This window comes from Phoxinus phoxinus (genome assembly GCF_949152265.1).
Source record: "Phoxinus phoxinus genome assembly, chromosome: 14".
Taxonomy (NCBI): domain Eukaryota; kingdom Metazoa; phylum Chordata; class Actinopteri; order Cypriniformes; family Leuciscidae; genus Phoxinus; species Phoxinus phoxinus.
This window is the reverse complement of record NC_136889.1, coordinates 23,280,189-23,300,322: the sequence shown is the minus strand read 5'-3', so window position 1 is coordinate 23,300,322 and position 20,134 is coordinate 23,280,189. Positions and strand designations below refer to the sequence as shown.

Here is a 20,134-nt window from a genome sequence, read left to right as displayed (position 1 = left end):
GTCAAATATCTATTCCGAAGCTGCGGGGGGGAGCTCTAGAGAGAAACCTCCGAGCAAAACGCGAGGATACAACAAAGAAATCCCGATCTTACTGAGGGCTGCTTTAAGATGCTGCATGTGTTTATCCAGTCTAATCGACGTGTGCGTCTCTCCCCGGACTTTCCCAACAAAAACCCCGCCCCCTCTCAGCAAATAGGCTACATAAAACTGACATTACTGAGCTATATGCTCTTAAAAGTAGCCTATTAAAATGGCACAATGGCATTGCTCAGTTCAACGCGTTGGGAAATCGGGCATTTTGTCCCGCGTCAGCTTTTATTCAAAAGTTAATAACGCGCTCAGCGTTCAAAAGGTAAATAAGGATTTCCCACTTTCATCTGCAGACTGCTCGTACGTCATCCTCGCGCATTCAGCCAATAAAGTGTAGACCTGTGTATTTCATAGAACATTGTGTCTAGTACTATATAAATTACAAAGGTAAACGACCCGACCGACCGCGACCCGAATATCATTAAAAATATTTTTGGATGACATTTTGGATCAACCCGCGCATCACTAGGTACATGCAGCTGACTCCAAATGTGGATGCGCGTTCATGTTTGTGGGGGGGGGGGGGGGGGCGTAGCTTTGGACGGAGCACTGACAGGAGGGGGCGGAGCTTAGAAGAGGTGCCACTTTCAAATCTGGCTAGCTCTCCAACATTACCTACTCTAGCTTTAAAGGCATCATGAAAAAAATTAAACCTTATTTACCCAATTATATTTTTTCATGCTCTTAAAGGGGTGGTATAATGCCCTTTTCACAAGATGTAAAATAAGTCTTTGATGTCCCCAGAGTGTGTATGTGAAGTTTTATCTCAAAATACCCCACATATTTTTTTTATATAGAATGTTAAAATTGTCACTTCTTGAGGGTGAGCAAAAACACACTGTTTTGTGTCTGTTCCTTTAAATGCAAATGATCTGCTGCTCGTTTCACAGAGGGCGGAGCTTCAAGAGCTTGCACTCACACAGACATGCAAAAACTTGTCAAAAACGTTTAGCCTTTTATGTTCAAACCAGATTCAGACAATAAAGGAGAGACTCGAAGAAGTGACAACATGTAGAAGCAACAGGACATTTCTGAATGGTTAGTTGATGAATTTATGTAGCTTATGTGTAGTAGTTATCTTCCAGTCATTGATTAGCATTCTGCCTTGATAATATATAAATCGTGTTCAGGGTGCGGGGTTTATGTAAATGTTAGGGTTAGTGATGTCACTAACCCGGGAGGAAGCTTGTGTACCAGCCGTTTGTTGTAGTCCTTAAAAAAACGATCTCTTTAAAAGAAAATATCTCTCTTTGCTTTGAACTTTGAGCGTTGTTAGTAACTGTGCAGATGATTATGCTCAAACAGCAACATTACACACTAACTAAAGTTAAAAAAGTGAAATCATTAATCATAATCAACCACCCCTTTAATGTTGACTGTGTTATTATTTCATGGTTGATCTGCCTGAATCATCCACAATTAAAAAATAGTTTGTCTTTATAATCTTTAATCAAAATATGATGTAAGATGAAACTTACAGTCCTATGGTTGCCTCACAACTTTTCTTGTTAAATGTGTGTTTCTTTGAAATACAATAGATTATTGGATTATGAAAGTAAAATTGCTTGTGGATATGTCAGCTCAGATTGGTTTTGAAAGAATTTGATGAGAAATATTAGGGTTCTTATTGAGATTTCACAATTTTGATTGCAGGCTTTAGAATTCTGGCAAACTTGAGAGAAGACATTGTTGAGATCTTGTTAGCCGTGTGTTAGTCATCTAAATTTTGAGAGTGGATCCCGCATTTATATGCGGCTGGGCCTATGTATTGAAATGTATGGTCTCCTGTCAAGCATGGCAAACAAAAGTTTTATTCAAATTATGAATGTATTATATTAATTATTATCCTATGGCCTAGACGCGCACAAGAGGCCTAGACTTTTTTAAGCCTAGACTTTATAATCACTAAAAAGCTGTCACTCATTCAATGAACGCGATCTCACAAAGTTCCGTTATATTAATCCGTGAAGCTGACTACACAGTGAATCTCTTATTTGTGTAATAAGAGTAATACACTTTGTTAGAGATGATTTTCCATTGTCCAATGCCCACTGCCATGTTACTATGAAGAAAACGAGAGTATGGATGTGCATGCATTAATAAAGATCTATTTGCTCAAAATGTGGTTTCCGTTAGGGCCGTATACCTCTAATATCACGGCCTTATGTCCGCTTTGACACATACTCTGTGACGGCCCAGAAACTCTGCCGTAAAATGGGATGATGGCACAATACGACTGTGTGCATCCTATTTGCCAAGTTCAAGTGTCTATAAAAAAGACTGAGACAGTAAAAAGTGCTCAGAATTTGGATTTCGTTTGGGCAGTAGCTTACGTCACGTTTCAAGGCCTTATGTCCGCTTTAACTAATTTAACTCTGTGAGAAACCACGCCGTGAAATTGGCTGATGGCGCAATTCTTCATAGTTAAATGGTGACGCACAAATTAAATAGGTTATTGTAGTAGGCTACATAAACTGGAAATTGTAACTCATGTCAACATAGTATTTTTTTTCTTACTATGATAGTCAATGTATTAAAAATAGCCAATAGTGTTTAGTTTATATCAAAGACAGCTCGGCCAGAGCCGTTGAGCTCAGTAAAGCCGCAGTTTCCACCTAATCTCCTCCATATCGCTTTACAATATAGAATTCTGTGCAAAATTCGAATGGGTCCGATACGTTTTCTGGTCCGCGCCGAATCGATCCGCTTTGTGCTATCATGTCTCTGGACCGGAGCAGACTGCGCACGAGTGACACTAACGTGAAACAAGACTTCATTCGCCCCAATGGAAAGCATATTTACACTGTCTGAGTCGTTCCCTACCCCCTATATAGTGCACTAGGTCCAATTCACCATGAAAATAGTAAATGTGTGAACAAGTGACCGATTTTAGCATCAGCTTCAGCGTCTATTTATAATGTTGGACATTTTAGATTCTAGAGAGCATTTGATTGGACAGAAAAGCTGATGAGAAGCTGAAGTGCAGTGTGATGTCAACAAAATATTGATCCATATTGGTGGAGGTGAGAGACTGTAAGTTTTGAATGCTTATATCTTCTAAATGTGAATTTTGTCATTGTTTTGGAGCACACTAGCTTATAGATAACAATTAGGCTTACATATAAAAAAAAAAAAAAACAACTTCAATTTTGATTTCATGGGGACTTTAAATTCGCAACTTCGAATGGAAACAGAGAAACAATAGAATATATTTTTTAGTGACATGATCTTCACTTTTTTTTAAACAACTATACAAAACTGTGCTGTGATTTGTCACATCAGCAATATTGTAAATTAACTTTGCTCTGAAGTCTGGCAGCATGCTTAAAAAACAAACTCCAGTGCTTTATGCAGCGTTTCGTGAAAACCATGGCAGTATTTTCTCAGACAGTGGTGCCCTTCATGGACGTGCGAGGCCTGCGTTATGAAACTTGCGACTCATGAGAAGAGAGCGAAAACAGGAGATGACGGTGGGGGTAAACCGGAGGAGGTGCTGTAATTTGAAAAGGCAGTTGTTTATTGTTGAAGAGCATGTATTTATTTCATGGCACCGCAAATTGTGGCTAAGGGCAGAGCCGGGTCTCGGTGGGTAATTACAGAGCTTGAGGCAGCGCCCAACCACAGCAGCGTCTCTTAAGAGCCTCTGCTTTCCCTTCACACACACACACACAGTCAATGAGGACTTGCCATCCATGTTCATTAGACATACTGCACAGACACACTTGCTAAGGAACCATCATCATGCTGAAGATGCCACTTGTGTTCTCAGCTAATGATGCTTCTACTAGCATTGTATTATATTAGGTGAAGTATGCTAACAGTCAAAGTTTGGATGCATTTTTCTGAATTTGTTTCTCATGGTCTTATAAACATTTCTGATCTAAAGGTTTATGCTTTAAATGATTGAAAGTACTTAGCAGACAAACGTTTGTGGTCAGTAAGATTTTTAATAGTAAAATGTCTTCTCTTATGCTCACCAAGCCTGCATGTATGATCAGAAATACAGTAAAACAGTAATATTGTAAAATATTATTACAATTTAAACTGTTTCTATCTTCATATATTGTATAATTTATTCCTGTGATTGCAAAGCTGAATTTTCAGCATCATTACTCCAGTCTTCAGGTCATATGATCCTTCAGAAATCATTCTAATATGCTGATTTTCTGCTCAAGAAATATTGAATAGATTATTATCAGTATTCAAAACAGTTGTGCTGCTTAATGTTTTTGTGGAAAATGTTCAGGATGTTTTATTTGAAATATAATTTTTGTCACTTTTGGTCAATTTACTGAGCACTTTGCTTAAAGCATTAAAAAATAAAATATAATTTTTTTAGAAAACACATTTTTTTATAATAATTTTTTTGAATAGTTTATCCAGATGACGATCCAGATGATGCATGATAATTAGTTAAAAATATATAATTGCCACTTAATCTCACAATTGTCATTTTATATTCTGTGTAATTGTGACTATATAATTACCAGGCTGTTTTGATACATCTGTTGTATATATAATAGCAAATCTACTGTATATCTCAAAATGTTACAGTTGCGACTTTGTAACTCACAATGTAACTTAATTTAGTAAATTCTCATGAAGTTGATTGAGTGAAAGCTGCGGAGTATATATAAATCGTTACATTATTCAGTTTGTGCTATTTTATAGTATTTATGACTTTACCATTATTATAAAATGTGGAAAAACAGTAATAATAAGGAATGAGTGGGTGTGTCCAAACTTTTGGCAGCCAGTGTATGTCACATATGCCACCCATGATGAGTCACACATAATGTATATGTATATAGGTAGAAATAGCAATCTTGTTGATTTGAGGTGCTGGGATGTATATTTTTGGCTCTTTTGCTCTCTCTTCCAGTCAGTTGGCAAGATTTCTCTTTGATTCGCTGTTCTAACAGTGACCCCCCCCTTCCTGTCTTGGTTTACCCAGTGGGAAGGACCTGCATTCAAGCACATAGTCACACCAACTTTGGCACAAAAACAACTAAATTGCTAGTTTTCAATTGACAGCGAATATGTGAACAGAGGTTAGGTAATTAAGGAAATTGTTAAATATTTTCTCTTAATGGTAGGGCATTTTTCCCTGTGGGCGATTTAAAATTTCTCTTGTTTGTTTCTAAATCTGTGCATGGAAGTTACGGTAATTGTTTCTGAGGTGCTGCCCACCTTGCGCACAGTTATGGAATCTGATTTTGCTAGAAATATGCCTGTGAATCTAAACCAGTCCTTCTGAGGTTTGTTAAAACTGAAATACACTATCAACAGAACATGCTAATTTTGTCACAAACTTTTCTCTCATAAATCTCACAGACATGTAAACATTTAAAGTATTTGCAAATAAAAACAAGTTGCTGTCCGGTTTATCTATAGAGTTACCAAACGAAGTGTGGACGAGGTGAGTCTGGAGATATTTAAGACAATCCTTACTGTGGTTTAAAGAGAAGGATGTCTTGCTTTTTTGGGAGTGAGGTTTGTGGTCAGCTCACTGAAGAAACATCTACTATGTGGTTATGCAGCTTCTTTTAGTTACTTGGAATTGTGACATATGGAGTTATTCAGGACTCGAGATCTTGCTGTGGCTTCGGTGTTACAAAGTTGGCCATAAAAAGTTTGTGTGTGAGCAGATCACAATTTAAAATGCCAAATGTCAAACTATAATAGCAACTTCTTATTTGATGCGTTACATAAAACTCTTAGTTAAATGTAAATTGTTTTTATGAAAGTATAATAGAATGTTAATATCATACAAAGTTCTATAAATATAATATAATTTCTAATTTTCTATAATATAATAGAAAGTTCATTAGAGTCTCATTGACCTAAAAAGCAAACATGCATATGCTCTGAGTTATTTAGAAGAAAATGATCACACACACACATATACACTTTTGTACCTAAAGAGTGCATATTTGTACATAAATGGTACAAATTAGGTAGCCTAGGTAAATTGTCATATGAATGTATGTACTGTATAAAACGTATATGCAAATATATTACAAAACGAGAAAAAAAATTCACAATTCTGCTGGAGAGGCATTGATGTGAAACACATTGAGATAAAGATGGAGACATCTGTGGGAGGGATGTAGAAGTGATGGAGCGAGAGAGAGGGAGAGGGAGGAGAGGGACAGAGTGTATGTTCAACTTTCTCCTTCATTCATTTTCCTGCAGTCCGTGACTGACGTGACTTACGTGTGGCTGCCAGGTGAGTGAAATTTGACTTTTAACTCTTTGGTGCGTTTGCTTGGGCTCCTAATGATATTATTGAATTTGTGTTTCTTCTTCTTTTCTTAGTGCATGCTTTATGTTATAGTGGGGTTTATTGATTCATTCATGAATTAGGCCAATGTTTTCTGGCCACTTACCTGGATGAGGTTGAAATGTTATGTGCATTTGACATTGATATCTATATACACATTGATATCTAATTGTATCTCTAATAATGTGTCTCCATATATAGAGATTGAGAAATAATAGCTTATTATTCATGTTTGTTGTTTGGATAAAATGTCATTGTTGTTGATTGACAAAATAACCTTATCAAATTCGTACACTACACGGTTGAGTACATGCATACAATTTCCCACTTCTGAAGTTGTGATCACGAGCTCGTCGCATTCAAGTGCTTTGTTGTCGGAAAGAACATAAATCATGGAGGACAGCAGGTTTATTCTTGCCTATTTATTGGTAAAATTGTATTGAAGCCAAAATTATATTTAGCTCCCATTCATTGACAACCATAAACATTCACCATGCTACATATAGTCAGCTTGCTGACAATTCTGGAATTTCAGTCAAATACGTCAAATTTTCGTTGTGTATAAAACATACAATATGCTTCAAATGGTTATTTATACATGTAAATATGCACTACTTTAACGACAAGACAAGGCGATGTTGCTGTTGTAGAAAAAACGAATAAATAACCCCAGTCACAGCAGCAAAAGTTCTCTCCTCCGCCATGTTTAAAGTTTGTGGCCTGACCAACTCGTGAATTTGGGTGTTAAAATTATTCCCAAGCTTCCCAGTGATAAATACGACTTGAGAGAGTGTAATGTTACATTTTTAATTAGAAATCTAGTAACTATGTAAGTGCATAGTGTTTAGTGCGTCATTTGGGATGGAACTTAAAGCTGCAGTCCGGCACTTTTTTGGGTTTAAAAATATCAAAAAAGACATTTTTGAAAAAAACCGTGACCAGCCAGTGTTCAAAACGATCTGCTTGCCTTACCTCGATTCAAAACGGTAAGCTTGTAATAATGATTTTAATTCCAGTGGTACTGGTGGATTTCCGCGGGAATTTCGAGCATGTCTTTGCGTCATTACGTCACTTCTGTACACATAGAGAAGGAGTCCCCGGCTAGCGTGTGTGGATGATGGAGGTGGAGATTTAGCTTAGCACTTGGTATGGCGGATCCCGAAAGTTTAAAGCGACAATCACCAGTGACAACTGGAGATTCACCAGTTGTAAAACCCAAAGACTTCGGACTTCAGATTGGCTACAGAAAAAATATATTTTTCACGTTTTGACGTGATATAAGCAATCGTTAGATTTAATCAGCATGATATAGCTACTGCAATGCTTCCCCCCACCCCCGAATTTGGTCAGAACAAAAGTGAATGTTACTTACTTGTTCAGATGACATTTACCGATGAAAATTCTAATGTTGACACTTTCAAAAAGTATACTCTGAGATTGCTGATGACAGTAACGTTACAGTATCCACAGCGACGCGGCAGCCTCAATACATTGTGTTCATCCGCGCTGTTTCATGCCGATTTACTACCCACGCACAGTTAATAATTCCGCGAATAACTGCAATTGCAGATTTCTAACAGAGATGGCGACAAAGAGGAAAAACGACGGACTGCAGCTTTAAGATTTAAAAATGTAAAATAAAATGTATGATGTCTTCAAATAGATTTGTTTTTATTAAAAAATATAATTTGTTACATTTTTATTTTGACGTTAAAGTGAAATGTCAAATGGTCAAATTGCCTAGCACACTAAGTCTAAAATATTTGTCATTCGGTGGCTCTGATTTGTCAAAACGCCTCTCAAAATGCTTGCTAGTTGCTACGGATGCGAAAAACACAGAAAATTGAACCCGTTCCTATTTTTTTATGACGAATGAAAGTTTTGGAGGCGTGAAAGTAAACGTGATTGACACAACGTGAGGTCGTATTTATTTTTTAACGCGTGAAAATTTCGGATGAGAATTTCGGACTCTTTAATATTTATTTTAATATTGCTTTTGTAAAACATGTTTAGACAAAGACTCATATCAGTAGCTTAATAAAAGCAGTTTCATTGTACATGCAGTGGCTCACCTCATGGAGGCTGCCATATTGAGATCACATGACCAGCCGAATACTACTCAATTTATCTATATCACTCACTCAGTGCAACTTACAGTATTAATTACTGTTAATTTAACTCAGCTGTTGATTTATTAACATGGACCCCTGTTGTTTTCTATTCCAGAAGCTTCATCTGTGTGCAGTCATGATTCGGGCCATCTTTCCCTTTGTGCTCCTCTATTTGTGCACAGATGCACGTCCCGAATCGCCTGTCCGGTCAAGGCGTGCTCCCGCTGCCAAAGTGCGGCTGGCAGGTATCGGCCACAGAGAAAACGAGGGACGAGTTGAAGTCCTGCACAACGGGACGTGGGGCACCGTTTGCGATGACGAGGTCGATATTAAACTCGCTAATGTGGTTTGCAGGGAACTGGGTTTCCAAAGTGGCATAACATGGGCGCACAGTGCCAAGTACGGAGAGGGAGAGGGTGAGTGAATTTATCTATTAAAATACATGGAATGTGGGTTATGAATCTCTTTTGACTCAAAAATTAAGATTTTGTCATCATTTACTCACCTTCACTGTTGCCCCAAACCTGAATGCCTTTCTTTATTTAGAAAGATGTTTAGCAGAATGTCAGTGCTGCTCTTTTCCATACAATATAAATGAATGATGAAAGCAGCCATGCTCCAAATTTGAGTTTTTGGGTGAACTATTCCTTTAAGTATTTTAAAAACTTGCTGTCTGAATAGCTGATGTTTAAGAGTTTTAATCTCTGTTATTTTCACATTTAACTGTGGATTATGTGAAAGGCTTGAGCGCAATTGCGTATGAAGGCGCATTGCTGTTTTAAATAGCTGTTTCTCACTAGTGCAAGTGCACAGAGCTACTGTTCTTTACATCGCCCAAATCGCTCCCTGTAATTTCACTTTAAGGCAGCTATAAAGACAGCCACTAACCCAAAGCATGTATAACACTTAGTTGGCAGGACAACATTGTCATTAAAACTAAAACAAACCCTTCAGACAGCTTCACCAGAGCTCTTTTGTAATGCTTTTGTTGGTGAAACGTCTTTCCCATATTAAAGAAGTGTTGTGTAAATGATGTCTGCAGACTTTTGCTGTATACTTATGTACCTTTTCTTAAAAAATATATATTTTATGACAATAATTGAACTATTGGTAGTATCTCGCTTAAAAGTAGTTCACCCAAATTTTTTCCCGTATTTACTCATCCTCATGTCGTTCCAAACCTTTATGACTTTCTTTTCACAAAATAACACAAAATACGTTTTATAGTGATTGCTTTATTTAACGATTTGAGACTGAAGCTTTACACTAAAAAAAATGTCGAAAGAAACATAAGTGTCTCACAGAAGTGGTCGGTGCGACTTGTATGTTGTATTTCAAGTCTTCCAAGCAGATATGATCAATTGTGGTCTGGACATAACACACAGTTAAGTCATTATTCATTGATAATGAATCTTCTCCTTGAATGTGAATCAACTTGAGAACCATACTCTGATTCTAAAGTCTGATACTAAAATTAATGATTCAGACCAGTTTTGAACTGGATCGACTGATTCACTGCAAATATTTGACTTAAAAGAATGATTAGTTTACTTCTCATATGAACTTTCAAATATCAGGGTTTTCAGTGAATAACAACTTTTGATCTGTTCGTCACACAAAACGTATGACATATGACTTCAGAATATATGAGTTGTACAGACTAATTTTATCATACAAAAATGTCAAAATTCACCTTTTGTGTTAAAACGAGAAAGTTATTCAGGTTTGGAACGACATGGCAAATGGGGTGAGTAACAGATGACATAATTTTCATATTTGGTTGAACTATTTCTTTAAAGTTCCTATATTTTTCCTACTTTTGCTTCTGGGGTCTCATATTATATAGGTTTACATGCATCCAAGGTAAAACAAAAAACACACATTTTTTTATTTTTCTCTAAATATACATTGCAGCATCACCTTTTTCTGCTACAGTGTCTGAAATGGTTTGATCAACAGTCCGGTGTCTCTAAACGCCTCCTTTCCAAGAAATTACTTTACTCTGATTGGTTAGATGCCACAGTCTGTTGTGACTGGTCTACCGCTTACAGTGCATGTTGGAAACAAAACGTCCATTTCCATATAATGATACTGGCATCGTTTTTACTATATCAATTCGAGTCCACATCTTTTGGAAGTGCATGCAAAGTGGATTTGCTTTTTCAGCTTAGAAAACGGTCTCCTCGACATGTTGACAACACGAACCAAACTTTTCCATGCCTCTGCTACGACTAGTGTTTGAGGGCAGATCAAAGTAGACGTTGTTTGTGGCAGCCAATGAGGACCATTGGCTGGCATTATGCACATTTGTTACAAACTTGCGTAGGTTAAAGTAGGAAGTAAGGCCCTGCTTACACCCGATATTAAGAGGCATTTTGGTCGATCAGATCATAAGTGGACGACGCTAAATACAGGTGTAAACTGGGTCTAAAACATTTTGAGATTGTCCACTTTCAACCACTTCCCGAGATAGTAGAAAATGCTTTCGATGGCAGTGCTGTTGTAGAGTAAACGCTCATGTGGTTGAATATGTTCGAACAGCCACAAAATGCCGCCTACTCTCCTTCTACTCACTCTCATGGGACGCATGCTTGCCAGACGGGATTGAAACTTTGTCGGCTGGAGACCCAAGTTTTGTTTGAAGACGAAAAACGTACCAAGCACAATGTTCTCTTACCATTCCTGATTTCTAACACACACTCACCATGTTTGGCGTGGACTTGCGGCTGTCAGAGCAGAAACGAAAACTGATGCTCTCCGTGTGTTCTTTCCATAGTCTCCGGTCACATTCGTATGTAAATTGCGCAAGCTTATTTTGGCCATTAGATCGAAAGATCTGAAGAAAAAAAACAAAAACACATACACATCTTCCCCTTAAAGAAATCAGGTTATAGGTGGTTGGAAGTGGACAAAAGAGAAGGATTAAAACACCAGGTGTAAACGGGTATGTGTCTTCCTCATCTACTTGTGATCCGATCAACTAAACGCATTTTAACACCAGGTGTAAACACAGCCTAAGACTGTCTGGAATTACTGATGACTTTTTTCAGGCAGTTCATAAACGGTTCCTTCTTTTGGGAGAAAATAACTCCATTTGTCATGCACTTTGATCTTTGAAACTTTGCAAGACATTTTACATTCACAACCAGCTAAATTCAAACTACACGAAAGGTAATATATATATTAAAAAAAAGCATAATAAGGGCATTTAAAACTCATAACTGATGTTTTTTTCATCTAGTGCTTTTATAACCTGTAACATCTGCCACAGGCCCCATTTGGATGGATAATGTGAGGTGTGAAGGAACAGAGAAAACTGTGAAAGACTGCAAGTCAAACGGGTGGGGTGTTCATGACTGCAAACACACTGAGGATCTCGGGGTGGTCTGTAGTCCAGAGAGAAGGCTGGACCAAGTGCATGCTGGAGTCACCAGAAGAGGGCACACCATCGCTCTCAGACCAAACGCAGTCTCCTCCAACCGTTGGCAGGACATTTACTCCGGTTCAAGAACACTTGCACATCTCAGGCAAGGCAATGGACATTCCCAGGTTCATACCGGATGGGATCAATTCTCCAGACAGCAGTTTCATAATCCGGTAAACAGAGAATGAAGTTGATCTGAAATGCTTATGATTAACCCTAAACTGAATCCTTTACGTTTTAATCCATAAGTAATCTCATCTGCAACATCTTCATGTTGTTCCAAACTCGTCTTACTTCTGTTCTTCGGTGGAACACAAAATAATACTTTTTAAAGAATATCCTACTTGGAATCTAGTGCACTTGTTGCAATTGACCACTTTTTCCAATACTTTTATAGTACTTTTATGCCATTTGTATATATGAATCACATGAAAGAATACAGGGTTTGGATCAATATGACGTAAACAATGAGATGTTTCATTGTTGGGCAAACTTGCATGTATGCTCATGAGAAAATGTTGTGTTGTCTAGTCTGCCAGTAGGGTGAGGATTGATGAAGTCCGTCTCAAGCCAGTCTTGATGGTTACAAAGAGGCGCACTCTTGTCACGGAGGGTGTGGTGGAAGTAAAGCATGCTGGGAGATGGAGACAGGTGTGTGATAAAGGCTGGAGTCTGAATAGCAGCAGAGTTGTGTGTGGGATGCTTGGCTTTCCTGACGCGGAGCAGCCCAACATGAACACCTACAAGTGAGTCTTGCACTTCTAATGAAAAATACATGTGCACTGGCATTATTCTCTGAGGTTTTGGTCCTGAGATAATTAGTATTATATTAAAATCCAACATTTAGCGCTAATTCCCTGTTATTGGATGATATTAGTTTTGGGAATGTCATTGTGTTAGTACAGGGTTTCCCAGACTTTTGACTAATAACATAAAATAGTCCAGACTGCTGCATATTCTGTCCAAAAACTGCCCACTTGGACAGGAAAAGACTGTCTGGTTCACATGTAGCAGAATTGTAGCAGCCAGCAACAGTTTTATTTTTACACGCTGTTTAAGGTTCAAGTAAATACAGCTAAAATTTGGTTAAAAATTGATATTAAATTTAAAATGACAAATTTTAGGGTCTGTTTTGTTTTTGAACGTTTGTGAAGTCTCTTATGTTCACCAAGGCTGCATTTATGTAAAATAATGCAATAAAAAGAGTAATATTGTGAAATATTATATATATATATATATATATATATTTGAGGAAAAAAGATACTCCATAACCTTAATGATTTAAATGTAAAAAATTTTAATAAATACATTTTTTTTAAATACCTGCATGTAATTACAGCTGTAATTAATGTATGTAAGTACATTTGTAATTACACTGTTGACCCTTCCCTTATACCTTAACCCACCCTAAAACTTGACCATACCACCACACCTGTCCCTAACCTTACCCGTATCACACCGCAATAGCAGCAAAAGTGTTTTACAATACAACATGAACACAATAAGTACATTGTACTTATTTTTTGATGTAAGTACATAGTACTTAAAACCACTTAATATAAATTGGGACCTAAAATTAATAATAAAAAAAAAGTTTTATATGTATAGAAAGACTGATACCTGTTATTGAAGTGATCCTATCTTTATTTATTTTTTCCCCTTGTTTTGTCTGTTTTTGGATTTTCTATGTTTATTGGACCACACAGGATGATGATATTGCGAGTAGAAAACGTTTCTAAGCACAAAGAGATGTTTGTCTCTGCATGTAGTGGAAAGTGAAAGATTCACCTCCTCTGTTGGTTGGAATAGCATGTCTGTTTCCCTTATCTCTGTTCCCCAGGCACCTTTCACAAACTTGAGCACTTAAGCAATGATTAAAAGATCTTTCAAACGTACTGATGCTATCTAGACCCCAGTGCTCGTGAAATGAACGGTCTGTTCTGAACGCTTAGATTTAAGTAAGAAGTCTAATATTCCTGCTGATTGTTATTGGAAAAGGACATCAGTTTAAAGCCTTCAAAGTGTCTGTTGTTGGAGAAAGAGTTTCAGGTTTGTTTAATGATTTTATTGACATTGTCACCCTTGACTTTCTCCTGCCTCCTCACAGAGTGTTTCCAACCAAGCTGTGCTTTCACAGTCTTGTCTTTATTGATCAGTTGTTTTAAGTACGGTATGTAAAGAGCAGATTACTGTTGGGAGTTTCTGGGCTATATTTCACTATAGCTCTTATTCTAAAAGGGCATTTATACAGGTTGTCTACATAATGGGTTATACATAACAGTAACAGTGATGGTACTGTGAATGTTTTTCTACTAGATCTTGATTCCTACAGTCAGGATACAGGATGATATATTTTAGAGAGCATATTTTAGAGAGCATACATACTGAATCAGAGATGACCAGGTCCATTACGGATATTTTTAGAAAACATTAATTTCTTGGAGCAATTATGTGCTCATGTTTGTTGTCTATACCTACATATGAACATACCTAACTTTTTTACCAACATAAACTACTTATCCACTTATCTATAGTATTTATCTGCCCATCCATCCGCCCATCAATCCGGCCATCCATTCGCCCATCTATCCATCCGCCTATCCATCCATCCATCCATCCATCCATCCATCCATCCATCCATCCATCCATCCATCCATCCATCCATCCATCCATCCATCCATCCATCCATCCATCCATCCATCCATCCATCCATCCATCCATCCATCCATCCATCCATCCATCCATCCATCCATCCATCCATCCATCCATCCATCGGGTTAGACCTAGTCACTGTCACAGTAATGTTCAGTTTGTCTTAGTTATCATAGATTTTTACTTTGTTTTCATTAATTCTCATGTTGCTTTGTTTGATTTTCCCACCGCTCATTTGTTACCATGGTCATCGTCATTATGAGTTTGTTTGGTTCAGCTGTGTTCTATTAATCGTCTTGTTTGCGTCACTATATAAGTTGTTCCCTCACGTTCATTCTCTGTCTGGGGTCTGTTTCCCGTACAAATACGTAACTCGCTGCTTCACTTCCATAGTATGATGCATCGTTGGAGAAATCAACTAGCTAGTCACGACTCACGACTGTTTCCCGAAACCATGTTGTCGCAAAGTGGTCATTCAACCACCTTGGTTTATGACGTCACGCACTTGGTGGTTGAGTAATAACTTCTTTTAATGAAACTGTTTGAGATCAACGCGAAATGTTTTGATATAAATTACAGACATGGGGCCCTATTTTAACGATCTGAAACGCAAGTATCAAACGCGAAACGCAAGTAACTTTGTGGGCGGATCTCGGGCGCTGTTGCTATTATACCGGCGGGATAAATGACTCTTGCGCCCGACGCAAATCTAAAAGGGGTTGGTCTGAAGTAGCTTCATTATTCATAGGTGTGGTTTAGGCGTAACGTGAAATAAACCAATCAGAGCGTCCTCTCACATTCCCTTTCAGAGCAGGCGCACTTGTTCCATGGCTGATTGCTATTATAACGGCGGATTTGCCGGCGCACGCCAGGAGCGGTTCACAGCCGAGGAGACTGACGTTCTCGTCAGGGCCGTAAAAGACAAAGAAGTGACATTGTATGGGGATGGGAGAAACCCACCCAAATAAGCTTCGGTTAAAGAGGCATATAATAATTAGGGTAAATGTGTGAGCTAGATTTATGCCTATTTTTTTCACATCTTCATGGACACAACAATGATTTCCCTCGTGTGTTAATATGTTTCCTTGTAATAATGTATGATTTGCAAAAATGAAAACTGCTGCGTCTGTTTAGATTAGAGAATCAAAGTGTATGTGCGTTGTTCACACGCTACACAATGGCCAAGCATGCACCCTTAAAATAGCATATGACTAACGCGCAACTCGCTACTGTCTTTAGACTAGGTTTTTCCTGGTCAGTGGCGGAATTGTTTTCTGAAATTGCAAAATAGCACCATGGAACCCTTGCGCCGGAACACGCCTTCCTCTTTTCACTGAACCGCCCCACGGGAGCGCAACTTCATTCCCTAATCTACCGACGTGCGTCTGTGGAGGGAAAAGTTCGCTGTGCGCGGGTGCAAAATAGGAATGATACATGCGTCGGTGTACAAAGTAAATTGCGATGGGTGCAAGATAGGGCCCACCTGAGGTCTATTTCTCATTTATCTCAGTTATTTTGCTTTTTTTCCAGATTCAATCATAGGCTCGTTCTTACGTAGTTCACACACTCTTCAAAAAACGACGCTTTAAATCTCTTGACAAACTACAAACATTTGATTGTATTCTAAATAAAAGATTCAGATTGTACTGAATGTCAGCTTGCTTATCTGGCTCAAGATTAGGATTTATTAAGTCCACATGTCATGTAACCTAAAAACTATGCTTCTAACGACTGGTCGAGAGCTGTCACTCCAACCACACAAGTTTGCGATGCTGTTTGCGAATGTTCGTTGGAACGATGGTTTCAGGAAACACCGACTCGTTGAACTATGCTGATAATGACGGAACTTGCGAACATAGTTGGCTAACAGTGCTTTTGGGAAACGCACCCCTGGTCTGTCTTACGATTATGTGTGATGCCACCTTCTGTTTACCAATTGGATATTTGTTATCAAACTCATGTTGGAACTTTATTCTTCTTATTCTTTGCGGACTGGTGGGGAAGTGAACCCGAGGGTTTTGCCAGATGAGAAGTTCTATGAGAAGTTCTATGTATCTATGTAAAATCTTTTTACTATTTTAATTCTTTATATAACTGTATATACTGTATGTCCAACTTATTGCACTGTATTCCTCCTTTTGATTCTAAACTGAACTCAAATGGCACTGAGAATTGGGTAAGAGACAAACATAAATTACTTAATTGGAGAAATTGAGAGATGAAACAATGCTGATGACGTGGGTCTGTGGTGGAGTAGTGAGTTTGACGTGTAATTAAAGCTCCAGTCCGTAACTTTTTGGGGTAAAAAATGATCCAAAATAAATTTTGGAGCAAGTACATGACCAGCAAGTGTTCAAAACTATCTGCTGGCCTTAGCTCGATTCTAAACGGTAAGCTTGTTATAAGGTTTTTAATTCCAGTGGTACTGGTGGATTTCTGCAGGAAATTAGAGCATGTATTAGCGTGATTACGTCACATCTGTACACATAAAGAAGGAGTCAGTCGGCTAGCAGGCTATATTGCGTGTGAGGATGTTGGAGGTAGAGATTTATAGCAGTTTCTCACAGCACTTGATATAATTAAACTTATTAATTTGATGGCAGATCCAGAAAGGTTCAAACGACAATCACCGGTGACAACTGGAGATTCACCCGTTGTAAAATGCAAAAGACTTTGGACTTCGGAGTGGCTACAGAAAAAGAGACTCCCATGCGAAAACAAGGATAAATATCGGAAGGGCATTAAATGTAGTCACGCAATGCTGATGTTGTTAACATTAACAATTTGAGAACAAATTATAATTTGCACTGTTTGATGTGATATGATAAGCGATCGTTAGATTTAATCAGCGCGATTTACTGCAATGCTTTTTTCCATTAGTTGGTCGGAACAAAAGTGGATGTTACTTGTTCAGATGACATTTTCCTGTGAAAATGCTTAAGTTGGTCATACTTCCAAAAAGTAGAATCTGTGATTCCGAATGACAGTATCCACTAGAGATGCGCGGATGGGCTATTATTTAATCCGCAACCGCATCACAAAACTCATCATCCGTCCGCCATCCATCCGCACCAACATTTTTGACCGATTTTCAAAACCGCACCCGCCCGCTATCCGCTGATTGGGCGATGCAAGGCGCTGCTGATGACAGCCGCAAGACTAGAAAGCTCTTACCTCAGAATATCAGCGGTGAACTCCGTCTCCGATCGGCGCACAGGGACACAAATAAATAAATAGCCTAAAATAAACGCACTTCGGCAAACCTGACCTTATCTGATAGGCTACTGTACAATATTTTCATTGCAGACATCCCAAGTCTCCCGGAAGTTCCGGGAGTCTCCCGCATTAGTTAAAATCTCCCGGAATCTAGAGCGAGCGCGCCCGCGAGATAGAGACTGTGCTCCAAACCGCGTAGCGCGTGCACGGCAGAGAGGGAGAGAGAGAGCAAGAGACCGCGCGAGGCACGCGAGGTCTCTTGCTCTCTTTCTCTCCCTCTCTGCCGAGCACGCGCGTTAGTAATTCCCCTATTTTCTTTTTTTGGATGTAGGTATAGTCAGATAACAATATTTAACAATGTATACATATATTTTTCATTTGATTGGTTCAACCGCCCGCCACCCGCCCAAATTTAATTAAAATATAATTTTTCGTCACGTCATCCGCCCGATCCGCGGTTTATCCGCGGAGTCCGCGGCTGTAACCGCCAACCGCGCATCTCTAGTATCCACACCGGCGCGGTGATTGACAGCCGCACATTCTCCTCAAAACATTGGATTCATCCGCGCTGTGCCGTGTCGAGACACAACTCGCGTAAAGTTGATCATTCCACGAATAACTGCAATTGCAGATTTCGAACAGAGATGGCGACAAAGAGGAAAAACTACGGACTGCAGCTTTAAACCCGAGGTTCTGTGGGGTGTGGACTGGATCGATTCCATTCCTAGAGCCTCCGAACAAATCTTTTGGGTGCGGACTGATGAGGCAGTGAACCCGGGGTTACCCCTGTGAGTCAGTCCTAGAGCTCCTTCTGTCTGATTTTAGGGATAAATCGGGTCTATTGGAGACATCCAATAGATGTCTTAGGCGCGCCGAAAGAACACCACAGACACAGTGTAATCACCATGAGAAAATCTCAGAGTAAAACTTGGAGCTGTGAAAAATATGATACATCCGGTGTTTTGCCAGATGAGAAGTTTATCTATGTATCATCTTTTTACTCTTTTAATTCCTTTTATAACTGTTTTAATTTCCCTTTTCCTTTGATTATTTTAATTCCTTTCGGTGTAAAGCATTTTGAATTACCACAGTGTATGAAATGTGCTATATAAATAAACTTGCCTTCTTTCTTCATCTGTCTGCCTGCAACCATGTGTCAGCCTATCATTCACCTACTCGCCTATCTTTACACCTTCCAATACCTACACCTACTTACTTTTTTTAAACCTACTTCATATATCCACAAACTAACTTGCTGTACTTCCCCATCTAAAGTATCTATCTACCTTATATATTTTCTTCCCCTCCTACCTGCTTACTTGGATAACAACCTATAATTGACCTAAGTGCCTACATATCTACCTATTTTTTTACCTTCCTTTCTACTTTTTACTTGCCTAACTACTTATAATCCTATCCACATTATCCATCTGCCTACCTATCAATCTTTTTACCATCCTACTTATCTACCTACTTACTGTACCTACTTAGTAATCTACGTATAATTTACGTATACCTACCTATCTACCTATTTTTTTACCTTCCTATGTACCTACCTTTATACCTACCAATTTTTTACACTCCTACCAAACTGCCTACGTACCTAAATACTTATCTACTATCTACCTTCCTACTTATTTTCATCCCCCTCCTGTCTACCTACCTTCTGGGTTAACTACTTATCATTTACCTACTTTCTACATATCTACCATTTTTATCTTCCTACCTACATTTACCCAAACTACTTATCCACCGATCCACCAAATCTACAGTATTTGCCTACCTCCCTTCTTATATTCTTCCCCTCCTTCCTACCTACCAACCAACCTTCTTATTTGTCTGTTCCACAAGCACATTTTTATTTCATGACCATGCTGAGCAGTAAATCCATTTAACTCTGAGCAGGTTTTCTTAGTTTAGTTAATAATTTGGTTTGAAATAGGTTTCCTAACAGTTACTACTTTTCGTTCTTATTCATGTTCTCACTTCATTTTCATTGTTGCCTTATTTTGCTCCTCTTATATGCTGTGGTGGTTCAGAGGCATTTTTTTGAGTTACCACACTCGCATCACAACTATTTTATTCCCATCGTGTGAATGGACTTTGACCATGCTGGCATGCCATCCCATGTGCTCATTATAAAAAGCACCACCTTAATCTTATGGGTCTGCGGCCTTCAAGCTTTTTTAGGTTTGTGCTGGGGCGTTGTGCAAGTGTTGTACGTGCTTTCTGCTGATGATTCTCCTAAGGTCTATCTGGTGCTACATTACAAAATCCCCCGATAAATGTGCTTGAGCGTTGAGCAATTTTACATTTTTATGCTAAAAAAACCAAAAACAAATTCTTACCCTGCAGATA

The 20,134-nt window shown here is 38.6% G+C and overlaps 1 protein-coding gene across 3 annotated transcripts in view; it reads left to right on the top strand.

Moving 5' to 3' along the window:
- Positions 1–976: 976 nt before the first annotated feature.
- loxl4 (lysyl oxidase-like 4) overlaps positions 977–20,134 on the top strand; it is a 44,295-nt gene continuing 25,137 nt past the window's right edge. The window contains exons 1-5 of one of the 3 annotated variants that reach the window (XM_079636424.1): positions 998–1,128; positions 6,286–6,319; positions 8,667–8,900; positions 11,756–12,081; positions 12,440–12,654. In XM_079636424.1, coding sequence (XP_079492550.1) covers positions 1,126–1,128; positions 6,286–6,319; positions 8,667–8,900; positions 11,756–12,081; positions 12,440–12,654 — 812 coding nt within the window. In that variant the 5' untranslated portion in view covers positions 998–1,125. Of the gene's footprint in view, positions 1,129–6,285; positions 6,320–8,599; positions 8,901–11,755; positions 12,082–12,439; positions 12,655–20,134 lie in introns of all 3 variants that reach the window. The other 2 variants (XM_079636423.1, XM_079636422.1) reach the window with 2 other exon arrangements.